The sequence below is a fragment of the Odocoileus virginianus genome, chromosome 30 (genome assembly GCF_023699985.2).
Source record: "Odocoileus virginianus isolate 20LAN1187 ecotype Illinois chromosome 30, Ovbor_1.2, whole genome shotgun sequence".
Taxonomy (NCBI): domain Eukaryota; kingdom Metazoa; phylum Chordata; class Mammalia; order Artiodactyla; family Cervidae; genus Odocoileus; species Odocoileus virginianus.
The window spans coordinates 18,075,900-18,097,501 of record NC_069703.1 but is presented as its reverse complement, the minus strand read 5'-3'; the positions used below and the strand labels follow the sequence as shown (position 1 = coordinate 18,097,501).

Below are 21,602 nucleotides of genomic sequence, written 5' to 3'. Positions count from 1 at the left end.
TTTTGCATTCACTCTATCAAACAGACCATCTTTGATCATTTTGTACTATTTTGGGTTTTGAATATAAGCATCAGAAACTTACTTTGCTAACTATACCCACATATGCAAAAAAAAAAAAAAAATAGAGAAAATTTTTATAAGATTTGGAAAAATATCTAAGAATGAAAGGAAACTAAGCAACAATAACACTGTCAAATACCTGATAGGAAAAATCAGGACATTGTTGTTGGTAAATGTGGATTTCTCAACAATATGCAACAATAATTTCCTACCTGATCCTCTGTCTTTGCAACTAGTCCCTTCAAATTCAAAGTTCTAGGTGGGCATACCCATATGCTAACTTCCTAGAAACCACAAAATAAAAAAAAACAAAGAAAACCTAACCTCCTCAGCCCTGACTCTTACCAAGTGTCATACATTATAGGTTTCCCCTCAAAAGAGAATATTTCTTGGATGCCAGGTAATCAAACGAACAACAAGCAGCCATTTCAAAATTTACAGTACATTCCATAATTTCATTTTGTTGTATGGCTGCATGCCAAGTTGCTTCAGTCATGTCCAACTCTTTGCAACACTGTGGACTGAGGCCCACCAGGCTCCTCTGTCCATGGGATTCTCCAGGCAAGAACACTAGAGTGCATTGCTGTGCCCTCTTCCAGGGGATCTTCCCAACCCAAGGATCGAACCCAAATCTCTTGCATCTCCTGCATTGGCAGGTAGGCTCCTTACCACTAGCACCATCTGGCATGGCCAACTCACTTCAGTCGTGTCTCTGTGTGACCCTATGAACTGCAGCCCACCAGGCACCTCTGCCTATAGAGGTTAGGTTTTCCATGCAAGAATACTGGAGTGGATTGCCATGACCTCCTCCAGGGAATTCCCGCAACCCACGGATTGAACCTGTGTTAGCTCTGTCTCCTGCGTCTCCTGCACTGGAGGTGGATTCTTTACCACTAGGTGCCACCTGGGAAGGTGTATGGCTATATTTGACACTTTTTGCCTTTAAATACAGAACATATAACTGCCACAAACTGCTGTGTCTGTCTTCAGTTTACTAAGAATTCAGACAATTTGTGTATGAGATAAGTAAAGAGGGATACACAAAGCATCTTGTCCTTTTTTTTTTTTTTTTTTTTGAGTATTTTCTTTATTGAGTGAAAGGCTTGGGCATAATCAATGATAAAAATGATTATATTCACTGTTCATGATTATTCATTAGAAATGTACTTTTAATTAATTGTTAATAATTTTCTGGTGGTGGAGATATACACAGTAGATTTACACTGATCACAACCACAGTAGGATGCCAGAAACACTTGCCAAAAATGCTGCATTTAATTTCTACTTTCATCAATGGCACCTTAAAACTACAATTAACATGTAGTGCTACAATGAATTCAAGGTTAAGATGATCTTGAAGTACAGCCAGGTCATCACTATTGAAGCTTTAACCGATTGAAGGTATAAAAGAATAAATACCAAGTGACAAAATTATTCTTAAGTAATTACTACATGTTAAACTAAAATTAGGGGACTATGGACAAGATAGGTCAAATAAACACTATATAGACAATGAAAATACAAATTGATGCAATGAATTACAGTCACTGAGTTCTTGAAAGTGACAGCAACAAGACAAAACACTGAGTGAAGTAATCTGCAGTGGAAGTGTTCAATTTCATTAAGCATCATTTAACTCATCAACCAAAGAGACAGAAGCACGAATTGTGAGAAGAGTGGATACCAATATAAGAAAAAAAAAAGTGTCCATTTTTGACTACTAAATACACGCTCCCAATGTTAACATTGTGATTGAATTATTATCTTCACTTTAAAAAGAGGCTTCCCTAGTGGCTCAGCTGGTAAATAATCTGTCTGCAATGCAGGAGACCCTGGTTCAATCCCTAGGTCAGGAAGATTCCCTGGAGAACAAAATGGTAACTCACTCCAGTCCTCTTGCCTGGAGGATTCCACGGACAGAGAAGCTGGGCAGGCTACAGGCCATGGGATCACAAAGAGTCAAACATGATTGTGAGACTCACTTTCACTTTCACTTGTCATGCTGAACTTTATAGGTGTTAAATATCATGCCTTACTATACAACCAGGAAGTGACAGAAACTAGATTCAAGTTCCATTCTATCTGATTTCAAAGTCTATATTTTCTCTACACTAAACTTAAGGCAGAAAGGGCTGAAGACAGTGCACAGGTATTTTCTTTTGGTCAAATGTATTCTATGATTAAGTTACCCTCAATATTCCTACATGATAATCCTATATCCTACTCAATTTAAATAGGTCCAAAAGTTTATTTTTGCCAAGACACCATACCTAAGTTCAATCACATCTAAAATAGTGATATCCATGCCTCCTCTTTTGGTTTTAACTTCCGCCAATCATTGATGCATATAACTTCACTGGCAATCTGAATGATGTCATAAAGTTATCTGCATTATCAAAAGAGGGATAAAAAACAAGTCTAACTTCGGTTACATGATTATTACAAAGAAATGGCAACCTACTCCGTACTCTTGCCTGGAGATTGGTAGGTAACTGTTATATGATTCTTACAAGGACATTAAAATAAATAATTGTGTTTTATCCTGTATTAGTGTTTACTCTTCCCTAAAAATATATATTATAATAAAAGAGGCAAGGCTATCAAGCTGAATTAGACTTGGAAGGTTTTCATTTTACATGAAAACAAAAGTCACTCAGTCACTACTGACTCTTTGCGGCCCCATGGATTATACAGTCCATGGAATTCTCCAAGCCAGAATACTGGAAGGGGCAGTTGTTCCCTTCTCCAGGGGATCTTCCCAACCCAGGGATAGAACTTGGGACTCCCACATTGCTGGAAGATTCTTCACCAGCTAAGCCATCAGGGAGCCCAAGAATACTGGAGTGGGTAGCCAATCCCTTCTCCAGTGGATCTTCCCAACACAGGAATCTAACTGAGGTCTCCTGCATTGCAGGTGGATTCTTTACCAGCTGAGCTACTAGGGAAGCCCAGTTTTTATATTTATGCCAGGCTCCTCTCTCCTTGAAATTTCCCAAGCATATTGGTGTAGGTTGCCATTTCCTACTCCAGGAGATCTTCCTGACCCAGGGATCAAATCTGTGTCTCTTGAATCTTCTGCATTGGCACCTGGAATCTTTACTGCTAGCACCACCTGGGAATCCCTTTTATATGGAGTAGTATAAAACTCAGCAAAAATCACTCAGTTCTGTTGGACTCATTGTGATCCCATGGACTAGACAACTCATGGAGCTCTCCAGGCCAGAATACTGCAGTAGGTAGCTTTATCCCTTCTCCAGAGAATCTTCCCAACCCAGGAATTGAACCGGGGTCTCCTGCATTGCAGGTGGATTATTTACCAACTGAGCTATCAGGGAAGCCCCATACAACAAACTGTAGATCACAACAAACTGTGGAAAATTCCAAAAGATGGGAATAACACACCACCTGACCTGCCTCTTAAGAAAATGGTATGCAGGTCAAGAAGCACCAGTTAGAACCAGACAAAGAAAAACAGACTGGTTCCAAATCATGAAAGGAGTTGCATATTGTCACCTGCTTATTTAACTAATATGCAGAGTACATCATTAGAAACACTGGGCTGGATGAAGTACAAGCTGGAATCAAGGTTGGTGGGAGAAATACCAATAACCTCAGATATGCAGATGATCCCACTCTTACGGCAGAAACCAAAGAAGAACTAAAGAGCCTGTTGATGAAAGTGGAAGAGGAGAGTGAAAAAGTTGGCTTAAAACTCAACATTCAGAAAACTAAGATCATGGCATCTTATCCCATCACTTCATGGCAAATAGATGCTGAAACAATAGAAACAGTGAGAGACTAGTTTTTTAGGCTCCAAAATCATTGCAGATGGTGACTGTAGCCATAAAATTAAAAGACACTAACTCCTTGGAAGGAAAGTTATGACCAACCTAGACAGCATATTAAAAAGCAGAGATATTACTTTGCCAACAAAGGTCCATCTAGTCAAGGCTATGGTTTTTCCAGTAGTCATGTATGGATGTGAGAGCTGGACTATAAAAAAGCTGAGCACTGAAGAATTGATGTTTTTGAACTGTGGTGTTGGAGAAGACTCTTGAGAGTTTCTTGGACTGAAAGGACATCCAAGCAGTCCATCCTAAAGTAAATCAGTCTGAATATTCATTGGAAGGACTGATGCTGAAGCTGGAACTCCAATACCTTGGCCACCAGATGTGAAGAATGGACTCACTGGAAAAGACCCTGGTATTGGGAAAGATTGAAGGCAGGAGGAGAAGGGGATGACAGAGGATGAGATGGTTGGATGGCATCACAGACTCTATGGACATGATTTTGAGTAAGCTCAGGGAGTTGGTGATGGACAGGGAAGCCTGGTGTGCTGCAGCCCATGGGGTCGCAAAGAGTCGAACATGACTGAGTGACTGAACTGAACTGAATTGATAAAACTCAGTATCACAGATGTTTACAAATGCCTTTCAATAACCATGTTTTCTTTAATGTCAGGTTAAAATAGAGACAGCGTGTACAAAAAAAGGGTTGCAATCTCAAGACCACCATTTATAGCTGCAGATATTTGAAAAAGTTATTTAAAATCTCTGATCTTCTGGGTTTTAGCTAGAATATGTTGAAAATGCAGTACTTGGGTGTAATCTCAAAAACAACAGAACAACATTAGTTCATTTCCAAGGCAAACCATTCAATATCACAGTAATCCAAGTCTATGCCCCAACCACTAATGCTAAAGAAACTGAAGTTGAATGGTTCTATGAAGACTTATAAGACCTTCTAGAACTAACATAAAAAAATACGTCCTTTTCATCATAGGGAATTGGAATGCAAAAGTAGGAAGTTAAGAGATACATGGAATAACAGGCAAATTTGGCGGTAGAATACAAAATAGAGCAGGGCTAGCAGTTTTGTTAAGACAACACATTGGTCATAGCAAATACCTTTTTCCAACAACACAAGAGATGATTCTGCACATGGATATCACCTGATGGTCAATACTGAAATCGGATTGATCACATTCTTTGCAGCTGAAGAGGGAGAAGCTCTATAAAGACAGCAAAAACTAGACCAGGAGCTGATTGTGGCTAAGATCGCGAGCTCCTTATTGCAAAATTCGGACTTAAATTGAAGAAAGTATGGAAAACCATGAGCCATTCAGTTCAGTTCAGTTCAGTTCAGTCGCTCAGTTGTGTCCAACTCTTTGCGACCCCATGAACCATAGCACGCCAGGCCTCTCTGTCCATCACTAACTCCCAGAGTCCACCCAAACCCATGTCCATCGAGTCAGTGATGCCGTCCAGCCATCTCAACCCCCTTCATCCCCTCTCCTCCTGCCCTCAATCCTTCCCAGCATCAGGGTCTTTTCAAATAAGTCAGCTCTTCGTATTAGGTGGCCAAAGTATTAGAGTTTCAACTTCAACATCAGTCCTTCCAATGAATACCCAGGACTGATCTCCTTTAGAATGGACAGATTGGATCTCCTTGCAGTCCAAGGGACTCTCAAGAGTCTTCTCCAACATCACAGTTCAAAAGCATCAATTCTTTGACACTCTGCTTTCTTTATAGTCCAACTCTCACATCCATACATGACCACTGGAAAAACCATAGCCTTGACTAGATAGAACTTGGTTGGCAAAGTAATGTCTCTGTTTTTAAATATGCTATCCAGGATGGTCATAACTTTCCTTCCAAGGAGTAAGGGTCTTAATTTCATGGCTGCAATCAAACTCTACAGCGATTTTGGAGCCCAGAAAAATAAAGTCTAACACTGTTTCCACTGTTTCCCCATCTATTTGCCATGAAGTGATGGGGCCAGATGCCATGATCTTAGTTTTCTGAATGTTGAGCTTTAAGTCAACTTTTTCACTCTCCTCTTTCATTTTCATCAAGAGGCTCTTTAGTTCTTCTTCACTTTCTGCCATAAGGGTGGTGTCATCTGCATATCTGAGGTTATTGGTATTTCTCCCAGCAATCTTGATTCCAGCCTGTGCTTCTTCCAGCCCAGCGTTTCTCATGATGTACTCTGTATATAAGTTAAATAAGCAGGGTGACCATATACAGCCTTTTCCTATTTGGAACCAGTCTGTTGTTCCGTGTCCAGTTCTAACTTCCTGACCTGCATACAGGTTTTTCAAGAGGCAGGTCAGGTGGTCTGGTATGCCCATCTCTGACCTAAATAAAATCCCTTAAGATAACAGAGTGGGAGTGACAAACAGATTCTAGGGATTAGACCTTATAGAAAGAGTGCCTGAAGAACTATGAATGGAGGTTCGTAACATTGCAGAGGAGGCAGTGACCTAAACCGTTTGAAAGAAAAAGAAATGCAGGAAGTCAGATTGGTTGTCTGAGGAGTCTTTACAAATTGCTAAACCCTAGAGTTAATCAGTCGTATACGACTCTCTGCGACCCCGTGGACTGTAGCCCACCAGGCTCCTCTGTTCGTGGGGACTCTCCAGGCTAGAATACTAGAGTGGGTAGCCTTTCCCTTCTCCAGTGGCTCTTCCCAACCCCAGGAATTGAACTCAGGTCTCCCACATGGCGGGCAGATTTCTTCCTGTCTGAGCCACCAGGCAAGCCCAAATCAATACAAAAGACAGTGCAAAATAGTGTCTTAACTATGACAAGAGTGAAGTTCTGTCTTGTCAAGAGTATTCAAGTTATCCTGCATAACTGGTTAGAAGTATTACTGATTCTTGTATCATCTTATACCTCAATGTTATATCTTTATTGGATTCAGTTTAAATGAACTGCATGAAGTACGACTTATTCCTAACTCTCACTGAATTGAAATAATCTCATAAAACTAATCTATCCATATTTTTCAGTTAGAAACACACCATTATTATTAGTCACTGTTTCCATTATTAAAATATGACTTTTCTCAAAGCATGGAAACCAGATACAAAAGTAAAGTCTTCCTACTGCTGGCCATTGTCATGCTCCTTCTTTTAACTGCAAAGATAAGAGAAAAAGAATGATGGTATTTGTGGTATGTATGCAAACATATTATATGGTGTATATGTTTGCTCAGTCACTTAGACGTGTTCAACTCTTCACGACCCCATGGACAGTAGCCTGCCAGGTTCCTCTGTCCATGGAATGTTCTCAGCAAGCTTACTGGAATGGGTTGCCATTCCCTACTCCAGAGGATCTTCCTAACCCAGGGACAGAAATTGTGTCTCTTCTGTCTCCTGCATTGTCAGATGGATATTTACAATACATAAAAAGAAATACAACTTTTTAAGAGGCAAATAATCTTTTGAAACCTTATATTAAACTGTTATTTACTATTTTGTTATTTATCAGTTTTTAAAAATATTTTTAATTTTTAGAAAGAAGTGTTTTCAGATATTTTTCTACATATTAATAAAAACCAAGATATATGATTTTTGATATCTACCTCCTTTCCTTCCTTCCTTCAAAAGCTATTGATCATCTATTATGACAAAGGTTGTGAAAGTGGAGAATAAAGACCAGAGTTTCATAACAGAGAAATATCAGTAAGCAAGCAGTTATGATATATGACAGTTATTCTGTAAGTATACATAAAATATATTAAGTTCTTACATATATTAGTTAATTTTCTGTGCACTTCATATGATCAGCCATTTAGTTTCCATTTTACCCTCATGTGATAGAGAGTGCAACTATCTTTGTTTTACAAATGAGGCGACTAAGGAACACAGATTTCAGGCAATTATGGCGAATGCCACATTTCCAATAAGCGGCAGAATTTGGGTTTGAATCTGGGCAGAGTGGCTGTGAGCTATTACTGTGCTGTGCTGTCTGACACATATATGAGGTAACAGAGTTAAGGCAAGCATTCTGCAGAAACACAAAGAAGCTCATTTGTGTTTCAAACATATCTGCTGGTACCACATTACCGGATCCATTAATTATTACATGCAAAGGCAGCAAATTGGTAAGGTTTGTACTTTTGTGATGGAAAAAAAATGCCTCATTTGTCAAGTTCAACATTTTAAGTACTATATGCCCCCCAAATGGAAAAATTTGACTACATGGTATAAAATTTTCTTAGTTGTCTCTTGAGACACCTAATCCAAATGGACAAACATGGAGAACTTTTTCAGGGAAGTTAAATCTTTACAAAGAGAAGTAAACTATTTGAAGGGAGGAAGAGGTATTTCAGCTTGAAAAAAGAGCAAAGGAAAAGCTTTTCCAAAAGAAAGATCATCACATATATTGGCTAATTTCATGTGGTTAGGATATAGTGAGTTTAAGAGCTGATAGTAGCTGACATTTATTTTGCAAGGGAGCAGTAAGCTTTGCAAAGGATTTGTGTAACAAATGTAAAGTTCTTTGATTTGAGGTGTCCAAAGTAAGGTGCATCACAATATATGGAAAACAATGCAATGAAGCTGTTTGTTTTCATGCACTGCAGTGTATTACAGCAGTTTGAAATATTTTGAGTATTTTTAAGTTGGTTAATTTTATTCAAATGAGTCCTTTGACAATTAGAACCTTTACAATCTTTTGTAATAAATCAGAGTGTGACCAAGAAAATGTTTTATACACCCACAGAATTTCACTGTTGTATTTTAGCAAAATATATAATTTTGAAGTTGATCTCAAAATAAGTTACATGCTTTTTTTCCCCAGAACACAAGTATTCCTAATTTCTTGACCATTTATGTTTTGATAAGCACTTGTTGATCATGTGGGCCTCTCTGGCGGCTCAGTGGTAAATAATCTGCCTGTAATGAAGGAGACATGGGTTCATTCCCTGGATCAGGAAGATGTCCTGGAGAAGGAAACAGCAACCCATTCCAGTATTCTTCTCTGGGAAAGCACATGGAGAGAGGAGCCTGGCAGGCTACAGCCCATGAGAGCTGACTCAAAAGAGTCAGACATTGACTCAGTGATTAAATGACAGATAAAAGGACCATGTACTGTAAAGCAGATATTTTAGAAAATAATAGTATCATCAAAACAAAGGCAACATCTTTGGCAGAGATAAAAAAGGAATCATTTTCAAAGGAAACTTTCTTTATGGAGCATTTGATAGTAAGTTTTTCAGAAGTGCCTCCCCTGGCAAATAGGTAAGGGCAACCACCTTTCAAAACTCTTAACTCAAACTTTTTTTAAACATGTATAAACAGAATTTTCTGCTTTGTTTTATTTTTTTCATTTATTTTTATTAGTTGGAGGCTAATTACAATATTGTAGTGGTTTTTGCCATACATTGATATGAATAAGCCATGGATTTACATATATTCCCCATCCCAATCCCCCCCTCCAGCCTCCCTCCCCATCCCATCCCTCTGGGTCTTCCCAGTGCACCAACCCTGAGCACTTGTCTCATGCATCCAACCTGGGCTGGTGACCTGTTTCACCCTTGATAGTATACTTGTTTCAATGCTATTCTCTCAGAACATCCCACCCTCGCCTTCTCCCACAGAGTCCAAAAGTCTGTTCTATACATCTGTGTCACTTTTTCTGTCCTGCATGTAGGGTTATTGTTACCATCTTTTTAAATTCCATATATATGTGTTAGTATACTGTATTGGTCTTTATCTTTCTGGCTTACTTCACTCTGTATAATGGGCTCCAGTATCATCCATCTCATTAGAACTGATTCAAATGAATTCTTTTTAATGGCCGAGTAATATTTCATTGTGTATATGTACCATAGCTTCCTTATCCATTCGTCTGCTGATGGGCATCTAGGTTGTTCCATGTCCTGGCTATTATAAACAGTGATGCAATGAACACTGGGGTGCACGTGTCTCTTTCAGATCTGGTTTCCTCGGTGTGTATGCCCAGGAGTGGGATTGCTGGGTCATATGGCAGTTCTATTTCCAGTTTTTTAAGGAATCTGCTTTGTTTTAAAATATTTGAAAACATCCAGTTACTTTATAAAACCAAATGATTTAAGAGAATAGCAGTGAAACATGTACATTATCATATATAAAATAGATGACCAGTGCAAGTTCGATGCATGAAGCAGGGCACCCAGAGCTGGTGCTCTGGGACAACCCAGAAGGCTGGGGTGTGGAGCGGGGTAAGAGCAGGGTTCACAATCGGTGGGGGGCGCACATGTATACCTGTGGCCAATTCATGTTGATATATAGCAAAAACCATCACAATATTGTAACTATGCTCCAATTAAAATAAATTAATTTAAAAAATAAAATAAAAATAAAAACAAATGAGCAACCACAGGAGGAGAGAAATGCCTAGCAAAATTTTAACAAAAGTGTCTTGGCATAACTGGATGAATTTGAAAATCCAGTATCCAAATTGATTAGCTACAGATCATGATGCACTTTTTTTTTTAGAGTTTTTGTGCCTTTGTGAGGGATTATTTGCACATCTCATGGTTGCTAAATTCAAGCATAAATCTGACTTGTGAATCATTAAATTACAGTGTTAATGTCCTGAAAAAATGTACGCATACTGAATCACCTTTCTCACTGAAATGGCATTTTAACACTATTCTGAGAACCAGTGAGCTCCAACCAAAACTGGAAGCTGTAAAATAAAAATATAGAATTGAGGTTGGAGAGTTAACCTGCTTCCTATTTCACCCACTGACCAATTAGATGATCTAGGACAACATGTTTTACTCTTCTGAGCCTTTGTTTTTTCCTATTCCTAATGAGCCTGGCGTGCTACAGTCCACGGGGTTGCAAAGAGAGCAACACAACTGAGCAACTGAGCTAAACTGAATATAGGTAACAATGGTGGTTCCGCTTAGCACTGCACGGCTCTGACAGCTAAAGTGATGGTACACAGTAGGTGTTCAGTGTTTTTCATGGAATCACCTCTTGGAATAGTGAGCTTTAGCACAAAAAGCCAAAGCTATAGTTATAATGAGCTTACATCGATTCATACTACATTATTTTAAGATAATTTCTCTTTGTGTCTGCTCCCTAGTAGGCTGTTCACTGAGGGCAGGGACTCTGTAACAGAACAATCCAGAACCCATGACACTGCATGGCACAAAGATCTTCAATAAATGTTATTAAGCTCAGTGTGGCTGAGGAATAAAACCTAGAGAGAGAAGGTACCATCATTGCCTTTGTTTCCAGATTCTGGCTTCTGAATAATGTCAGGCTCCCTTCAGAGTTCACCAGAGAGCATCTTAGGAGAGCAACAGGACTAGACAGCGTGCAGGTTGAATTGTGCAGTCACACGGGTTAGCGCTACACAGGACCCAAGAGTTACTTTTTTTGGCAAGTTCTCAGGTTTTTCACTTCAGAGAAACTCAGAGCAATCAATTACTGGATGTTCTAGCTATAGCTAAGTCAGGACAACATGGTATGCTAAATGCGAGCCCGCTGAGTCAGTCTAGGGAGCAAGGCATGGCCATCAAAGGCAATCCAAGCCATGAACTCTGTGTCTGATTCATCACAAGAGGTGAAATGTCATCAGTTCTGATTTTTGTCAGCCTCGCTCTGAACAACTCACAGATGTATTACTCATTTTATTCTATGTTTTACTGTACAAAGACAATATTCTTTTTTTTTTTTTTTTTTGCAAAATAATTTCAAAGCCTTAGTAGTTTTCATCGGACTTGTGAATGACTAATAATGTTGGCTTCCAAATCACTGATGTATATTTGAATTTTTCATGTCAGTTTTTGAGAGGGCATTGTACATTTTCATTAAATGTACTATACTATACATCATTTTCAGGCAATATTATAATCTGCTTTCTTAATTTTAATAAAAGAATTTTACTGTTTCATAACTTGGAGGGAAAATACTCTGCATGTAGTCCTATAAAATAGAGCAATTTTATGAGTTTCCAAACTGCAAGCTATTTAACAGCCTCCATTTGGTAATTACAAAGATTTATAGCCTTTCCTCGTCTCCCACAAAATTCAGAGCCGATCTGTCCAGTTGACTTACAGACTGACTTAGAGGTCTCCACATTCATTATCTTTGACAGGAAGCTATTAGATTAGGTTAAAGATTTAAGACTAGTATATGTTTGGGAATGGGAGAGAGAGGTTTAAAACTAATTTATAGGAATATAATCCACTGGTTATTTTCATATTTCATCAAAAATATTTTAGAAAATGTCACAATACTAGTTGATCACACTGAGATGACAAAATGTTCTACTTTTGCTTCACTAAGAGAAGGGAGTCATTCATCTCATTTTAGATTCATATTTTCAGCATCACCTGACAGTTTATCATTTATCAAGGAATTAACCTAATACAAAAGTTATAAAAAAGGAGATTATCAGAATACTACAGATGTAGTTGATGTTATGAGTCTAATAATATCCATATCAGTATGTTGTACAGGTTTTACTATTATACAAATAGCAAGATAGCTGTCCTAGTTACTTTTTTTTCAATATCTCATAATATGTAACTACAAAAATTTATTTTTAAATTTTTCATAAATCCCTGTGATACAAAAACTTAATTTCATATTATATAAACAATGTATAACATGCACTCTTTAAAAACTATATATAAAATATGAATTTTTAAAAATCCGGGTATTTCAAGATTTGTTTTGTGTGTTAAAAATAAATGAAAAGAAAAAATAAAATAAATAAATGAGGCACTTAGAAACAAACTCACCAGAACGGCTAATGCAGCTTAAGTGAAATGATTCAGTCTAGTTCTAGATTTGCAGTCATATATTATTTTTAGACGTTTATAATAATACTTAGTTAACAACTTGCATTGTCTAATTATTAATAAGCTAAATTAAGAGAATTTTCCTTTGTTTTACATGTTTAATTCTAATTTATATAGATACCAATTTAAATATAAATATTTTTACCAATGAGTTTGAAATATTTTCAGAAAATAAACTAATTAAATGAACTTTATTTCTAATCATTGATGTATTTACCATAACTACTGAACACTTTATTTATACCAAAGTTTTTCAGAGTCCTTTCCTTAGTATTAATGAATGTAATGCAGAGTAATAACAAATTTGCAATAGTATTAATAATATAAATTTTAATTTTCCATTAAAATCAATTTGAAAAAATATATTAATAACGATTAAAGAAACAGAATCTTCTATGGATCTATATTCAATTCAAATGATGTTCTGCTGTATGCTAAGGCCCTTTGCATATAAATTTCTATTTTCTCCTACTCTCTGATATACTGTAGGAAACAAGACCAGAACACAGAGTTCCCAACAACAGATAAAAACGTCACCATCATAAACAACTCTATGCATATAAGGAAGATACAAGGAGGCAACTTCTGTTCATAAGAGAATTTTACTTTCAAACATTGTGCTTAGTCGCTCAGTTGTGTCCGACTCCTTGCGACCCCGTTGGATTGTAACCCTCCAGGCTGGTTCCTCTGTCCATGGGGATTCTCCAGGCAAGAATACTGGAGTGGGTTGCCATTTCCTTCTCCATCCAAGCATTAGTGCTCCAGTTTTTTCACAGGAAAACAAATAAATAAGAGACATGCTTTCTGAGAACATTCAGTTATAGCACTCTGAGAGACTTAAAAAAAAAAAATCCTGTACCAGAAGAAAACGAGCATAAAATTTAGGTCACTGCTAAATTAATATTTCCTCTGTGGGTCTTCCTTTACCAACTGCTTTTATACACACTTCATATCTAAGTATTGAGACTAAATGAGTCAAAAATTTTGCTGTTTCATTGACGCTCCATTAGCAGGAGTGAACTCTCTTGCACAGGGTCTAAGCTATTTTAAATCAAGGAGGCGGCTGTGGCACCTTTTTACCCAACAGCAAATCATTCTGGTTTTATTCTTAATTCAAGGCTGATGCACTTTTTCCGCAAAGCCTTTCACTGCTGTCCCCGACATGCTGAAACACGTGAAGTTGTATCCAAGGTATTTGTCACTCTACCATTAGCTGTTTTCTATAATATGTGAACCTAAGGACTCCGTGTTCTCTATCCTAAATCAATTTGCCTCAGAGAACTAAACAGGGCCTCTTATAATGAATTCGGGTCCTTGTTCATTCCATCTGTATGTTCATCATCATATTCCTTTGTGGACGTCAATCATGAATTGTATACAGAAGAATAAAAGGGAAACATTTACAAGTTGCCTATCTTTCTTGACTCATGAGTCAGAAAATATGGATTTTTTTTTTGCTTTTGATATAGTCTCCTAAAGTCCTAGTTTCCTTCATTATCCTGATCAAATGTTGCTAAGAACAAATATGGAGACTCTGCATATCTTGGCATTCTCCAAAGTACTGAAGTGTGCGCTCAACTCACTGTGCTTTAGCTTCTCTGGGGGTAAAGAGTCTGCCTGTAATGCAGGAAACCCAGGTTCAACCCCTGGCTTGGGAAGATCTCCTGGAGAAGGAAATGACAACCCACTCCAGTATTCTTGCCTGGGAAATCCCATGGACAGAGGAGCCTGGCGGGCTACAGTTCATGGGATTGCAAAGAGCTGGACACGACTGAGTGACTAACACTTTCACTTTTCTTTTTCCCAAATCTTTAATCCTTTCCACAAGTTGTCTCCCATCTGAGACAAGGGAGACCTCTCTTAGATTCTGGAACTATAGCCTTTTCTCCTCCTCATCCTCACAGTCAAACGCTGTGAAAATGTAGTCCCCAAATTCCATCTCCATTTGTTCACATTTAATTTATTTCTGAGGTCATACTAATCCAGGATTATCTGTTTTAACATTGAAAAAAGCCCTAACCCAGGAAAACTTGCAATCTTAGATAAAGTGGGACAACTGGTCACCTTTAGACTCCTCTTTTCTCACATTACCTCCACCTCCAATCACTTTTCAAACGGTGAGAGTTAAACCCTTTACCCTGAATTCATTCTTTCCTTTAAATTCTCACGGTCTCCTAGTTCAAGCTCTCTGCTGCTCGCAGCTGACTGCAGAAGCCTCCTCAGTGACTCCCTTAATTCTGCTATCAAATCTCTCTCTAAAGGGCTAATCTGATCGTTACCTGGTTTACTTGTGTGTGTGTGAAAGTTGCTCACTTATGTCCGACTCTTTGCAATCCCCATGGACTATACAGTCCATGGAATTCTTTAGGCCAGAATTCTGGAGTGGGTAGCCTTTCCCGTCTCCAAGGAATCTTCCCAACTCAGGGGTCGAACCCAGGTCTTCTGCATTGCAGGTGGGTTCTTTACCAGCTGAACCACCAGGGAAGCCCAAGAATACTGGAGTGGGTAGCCTATCCCTTCTCCAGCGATCTTCCCAACCCAGGAATTGAACAGGGGTCTCCTGCATTGCAGGTGGATTCTTTACCAACTGAGCTATCAGGGAAGCCATGGTTTGCTTAGCATGCTTTAATAGATTCACTCTGAAAATAATAAAACTTCAATCAGATACTTGGTGATCTTGAGCTTGTCTATCTGTATACACTTGCTTGTGTTTTATTTCCTCTTTCTTAAGCTCTATCAATACATATTTTTACTCTCCAAATATGCTTTTATAGCCTCGTACCTCTAGAGCTTTGCAAGGTATGCACTATTCTTTCCTGGAATCCATCTTCTTGAGATTACTTGGTATATCCTACTTACCCTCTAACGCTCAGCACAAGGACAGCCTCCTCTTGGGAGTCATCCACATCCTTTTAGGCAGATAAGAGCTCTCCCTGCTTTTCCCCTGTATCTTGTATTTTCTTCCATTTTAATATACACCTCACCACATTAAAATAATCTCTTGGTTCTCCTTCCTTTCTAAGATGCAAGGTCCTTACGGAGAGGTGCTGCACATTTCCCTGTCATATGTATTATACCAGCAGAGTTTCTATCTCAATAAATAATTGCTGCATTAATGTTTAATGAAGCTATCACATTATTTTATATTCCTACTTTTAGGAGGCAGGATAGATAAAAGCATATAGATAAGACCTTGTAAACAGAAACTTATTATCATTCTTTAATCCTACTTGCCCCTATATAATTTCTTCATAAGTTGTACCTTGCACCTGAAAAGTTACTAAGAGTGACTAGACCTATCAAAATTGGAAAAAAAGAAAAACATTAATGATTTGCTTACCGTTCTTGCATCCCAGATGGACAGAGACTTATCAGCAGAACCCGTAAGAAGAGTGTTGGAGTAAGGAAAAAACTCAATGCTGTTCACAGAATCTGTGTGTCCATACAAGGTATATCTGCATCTTTCACTGCACAGGGAAAAATTAAGAGGTAAAGTTTTCAAAGTGAGCACCTAAATGTTCCTTATTCTTTCTGTACAATGCTAACAAAGATAATTTAAATGTTTGAGGCTTAGTTTGTAAATGGCAAAAATGTACAACGACATTTTAAAAGGAGCATTCTACAACCACCTTATATTGCAAGTGCTTTACAGAACTAGTAGTATAAAACAGACTAATTACATCCAATTTATAAAATCACTTGGGAAAGCTGTCTTTACACTATTTCATTTATTCCTTATCATGAAATTACTACTTAAAAATTGCTCTCATAACATGAAGTAATATTCTGAGAAAAGAACTGCATGTGTGCTCCAATATGTGAAGACCAGATAAACTTCTTTAACTTGCTCAGTTTCTTTCTTTCTCTTTTTTTTTTTCCTCAGTGTGGGCTGTATATTAGAATCACCTATTGTGCAGCTTAACCTGCTGGTTCAGTTCAGTTCAGTCGCTCAGTTGTTCCCGACTCTTTGCGACCCCATGGACTGCAGCACGTCAGGCTTCCCTGTCCATGGGATTCTCCAGGCATTTGGTTATCATATTAGAAACGTACCTATGCGCTGCGCTGTGCTTCGTTGCTTAGTCATGTACAACTCTCTGCAACCCTATGGACTGTAGCCTGCCAGGCTCCTCTGTCCCTGGGATTCTCCAGGCATTTCTAGTATGATAACCAGCAGGATAAGCTCTGATCAACTGCCTGCTGACTGGCTTGAGTCATTCCACACATGACAGTACAGTGGAGTGGGAAAAATTCTGCAATGGGAGCTGGGAGACTGGATTCCAGTCCTAACTATGACAAGAACCAGTAGGGTTACCATAGAGAAGTTATTAATCTCAGTAACAGCACGGTTCCTTCTTGTGAGAATGAGATTACTTAATTTGAAGCATTGAGAGGTCCAATATAGCTCCAACAATCTGAGATCTTTGACTAACGCAGTAAACATAAGAGGGAAAGAAAGAAGTCAAACTGAGCATAACATCTAATAACTGTTTGGAATGAAACTTATTTCACCTGAAATGTCGGCACTTTTTGAGAAGCCAGAAAATTTTAAGATTTATGTGGATACATATGTAAATTACTCAGTGGCAATCCCCGTGATTGATACTTTTCATATCCAAGTGAAGTGCTGTAGTAATTAATATCAGGAACAAGGAAATAAAATCAATAAATTCATTAATCATGGCCAATTTGTATCAGTTTCCTTATCTCAGTACTTCTCAGAGAGGCTGATAATAATTTAATCTTTAAAGTTGATGAAATGTCAGTCTATACCAGGGGTCAACACACTATGACCCAATGGCTAGTTGCCTATTTTCATAAAGAACAATTTACTAGAACATGTCAATTTGTTTACATATAGACATCTATAGCTGACAATAGCAAAGTTGCATAGTTCTGAGAGACCATGTGGTTCATAAGCCTAGAATATTTAGCATGTGACCTTTCAAAAATATATTTGGATATTTATAAGTATGCTCAGATTTTATGACATGTTTTTGAGATGGGTGCTAAACTTACAGGATAAATTACTTTATTTTTATAGAATTCTTGTTTTGTGTAGAAATTTTACCTGCTGTTTCCTAATAATTCTAAAAATATCAATACAAAGCATTTTTTGAAAGGTTTACATTCCAAAATCCACTAATGAAATAAACATCCTTAACTATTAATTGCTCCAGGTATAGCTCTATAAGAGAGAGAGACAGATGTTTACAGCAAAATGAAAATTATGTGTATATTATATAATGTAGCAAATTATTAAATTAAATTGTATGAATTTATCATGAGAAAACAACTAGGATTAAAGGCATGGCTGAAAGCTGTCAATGTTTTTTTATTCTGAAATATTCTCTAAAAGGCACTCTCATATTAAGAAAATACTAAAAATTAAGTTGCATTTCATTTATAGAAAGCAAAAGTTAAAACGGAAATGTTTGTAATTATGACATATTTATAATTCCTGCCACTTTTACTCACCAACCAAGTTTTTGAAATTGTCAATCTTACAATGTCAAAAATCAAAACACATATATGATCAGCAATCACAAGTCATTTTTTGTGCCAGTCTTCTCCCAGTGTTCTATTAATATCTACATAAATAAATATTCTGAACTTTTATATATTTTCTTGATTATTCAGTACTTTAAGAGCAATTTTGAATGGTCATAGTATCTTGAGTCATCAATCCTCAAACATTTGTGGATAAATGTTTCATTGTCTCCTATCAGAGAAAAAGTCCGAGGCCAGCCTCATTTCTCTCACCTTTCATGCTTAGCTTCCCCTGTGGATGATCTGCTTTTTATGCCCACAGCCCTAATATTCTTTTGCAAACAATGGAATGGCAAACAAAGCATGGCATGGCTTGGTAGCAATTTCCATCTTAGACTTTTGTTCTTCTAGTATAGAGTTATTCCCTTACTATATATTCATATTTTTCTCTTCCATTTATTCCATTTATTAATATAATTCTTATAGAGAGAAATTATATATACATATATATGGATAAAAGGATTGTAGAGAGAAATCTATATACACATATATATGTACATGTATATATATACACATGTATATATACATATATATATAATTACTTTTTTACAACTTAAAAAAAATTTTATTATGGTTATTTGTGTGTACGTGAAGAGGGAGCAATCTATAAAACCTTTATGCTTCTGATTTCACTTTTCCCCCAATATTTCTAGTCTGCTTTTCATCTGCAACTATTGTCTTATAAAATAATAAAATGCTTTAACTCTTTTGATGTTCTCTTTTATTATATAAAATCACTTGAAATATAGCATTCCTGTAATTCACTGAAAATATAGAGGACTTTTTGTCTTAATTATTGGTAATTTTACTTAGATAATTCCTTCTTCACTGTATGTTCTTCAGTAGAATTTGGTTTATATTCAGTTATTCTTCAACTTTTTCAATTCATCATCAGTTCTGGGTTCGTTTCTTTTTATTATGACTTAATATTATATGGGACACCTACTTGCTAAAGATTAACAGCAGAAAGAGGGAAATTAGACTTATCGTTCATTTCTAATCAGATTTGCTCTCTTCCAACAAGACGTCTCACTACATACTACTGGGTTGATCCCTCAAGTTCATCTTTCCTTCACTTTTGTATTTTTTAAGTATAGATACAGCTTGTTTCCAAACAACTCAAGTCACAGGCTGTATGTTAACTCTAAAGGCTCCTGCCTCCCTCACCACCCTCAGCCTGCCTCATCTCTGGCAGTTTCCTTTATCTTCTTTATCTAACAGTAAAAATGTCTTGTTGGGATTTGTGCCACCATGATAAAGTAACCAGTACTGTACTTTTCTCTCCACAATAAACAACTATAAAATGACACACATTATATGTGGTTACTATTTTCTGGCACTGAACTAAACACAGCAAAGGAGGGTACCCCTGAGCATAGGAAAATATTTAGGGAGCACCATGACCTCTCCTCTTCTCTTCTCCTCTTCTCTGAGAAGTCCCAGCAAGGCGGTAGGTGCGGGAGGAGCGGTGGAGTGGTGATAGAGCGACTTTGAGGAGATAACCCCTGTCCAAGGGCAAAGGAGAAGCCCCAGCAAGACGGTAGGAGGGGCAAAATTGCCCCAGTGAGAATCAAACCCCATACTCGTCAGAGACTCTCAGAGGTCTCAAACAAACCTTGTGTGCACCAGGACCCAGGGACCCCACAGAGACTGAGACAGAACTATGTCGGAGTGTCTCCTGCAGAGGGACGGGTCAGTGGACTGCTGCAGGGGCAGGGGCTCTGGGTGCAGTAGACCTGGGTTTGGCATAAGCCCTCTTGGAGGAGGTCGCCATGAGTCCCACCATAGAGCTGCCAGAACTTACACAGGACTGGGGTAACAGACTCTTGGAGGGCACAAACAAAATGTTGTGTGCACCAGGGCCCAGGAGAATGGAGCAGTGATCAAAAAACTGACCCAGACTTGCCCGTGAATGTCCAGGAGTCTCTGGCAGAGGCGTGGTCAGAGGTGGCTTGGTGCAGGGTGGGGGCATTGAGTGCAGCAGTGCTTGCATGGGACCTGTTGAAGGAGGTCAGCATTATTTTCATTATCTCCAACATACTTTGGCCTCAGGTCAAATAATAGGGAGGGAACACAGCCCCATCCATCAACAGAAAATTGGATTAAAGATTTACTGAACATGGCACTGGCCATCAGAACAAGACCCAGTTTCCCCCTCAGTCAGTCTCTCCCATCAGGAAGCTTCCATAATAAGCCTTTTATCCTTCTCCATTAGAGGGCGCACAGGATGAAAACCACAACCACAGAAAACTAACCAATCTGATCACATAGGTAACAGTCTTGTCTAACTCAATGAAATTATGAGCCATGCCATGAAGGGCCACCCAAGATGGATGGGCCATGGTGGAGAGATCTGATAAAACATGGTCTAGACTGGAGAAGGGAACGGCAAACCACTACAGTAATCTCACCTTGAGAACCTCATGAATGGCATGAAAAGGCAAAAAGGACACTGAAAGATGAACTCCCCAGGCCGGTAGGTGCCCAATATGCTACTGGAGATTAGTGGAGAACTAGCTCCAGAAAGAGTATAGAGATGGAACCAAAGCAAAAACAACACCCAGCTGTGGATGTGACTAGTGATGGAAGTAAAGTCTGATGTTGTAAAGAGCAATATTGCATAGGAACCTGGAATGTTATGTCCATGAATCAAGGCAAATTGGAAGTGGTCAACCAGAAGATGGCAAGAGTGAACATTGACATTTTAGGAATCAGTGAAATAAAAGAGACTGGAATGGGTGAATTTAACTCAGGTGACCATTATATCTACTACTGTGGGCAGGAATCCCTTAGAAGAAATGGAGTAGCCATCATAGTCAACAAAAGAATCCAAAATTCAGTACTTGGATGCAATCTCAAAAACAATAGAATCATCTCTGTTCGTTTTCAAGGCAAACCATTCAATATCACAGTTATTCAAGTCTATGCCCCAACCAATAATGATGAAGAAGCTGAACAGTTGTATGAAGACCTACAAGACCTTCTAGACCTTCTAGAACTAACACCCAAAAAGATGTCCTTTATAATATAAGGGACTGGATTGCAAAAGTAGGAAGTCAAGAAATACCTGGAGTAACAGGCAAATTTGGCCTTGGAGTACAGAATGAAGGAGGGCAAATGCTAATAGAGTTTTGCCAACAGAATGCACTAATCATAGCAAACATCTTCTTCCAACAACAAAAGAGGAGACTCTACAAACGGACATCACAAGATTGTCAATACCAAAATCCGATTATTTAAATTATTTGCAGCAAAAGATGGAGAGGCTCTATACAGTCAGCAAAAACAAGATGGTGAGCTGACTGTGGCTCAGATCATAAGCTCTTTATTGCCAAATTCAGACTTATATTAAAGAAAGTAGGGAAAACCACTAGATCATTCAGATATGACCTAAGTCAAACCCCTT

At 38.1% G+C, this 21,602-nt stretch overlaps 1 protein-coding gene across 2 annotated transcripts in view; it reads right to left on the bottom strand.

The window, feature by feature from the left end:
• The window catches only part of SPAG16 (sperm associated antigen 16), a 968,306-nt gene that overhangs the window by 368,589 nt on the left and 578,115 nt on the right, over nt 1-21,602 (bottom strand). For both annotated transcript variants that reach the window (XM_070458611.1, XM_070458612.1), the window contains one exon: nt 15,990-16,116. In XM_070458611.1, the coding sequence (XP_070314712.1) occupies nt 15,990-16,116 (127 nt within the window). The remainder of the gene's footprint in view (nt 1-15,989; nt 16,117-21,602) is intronic.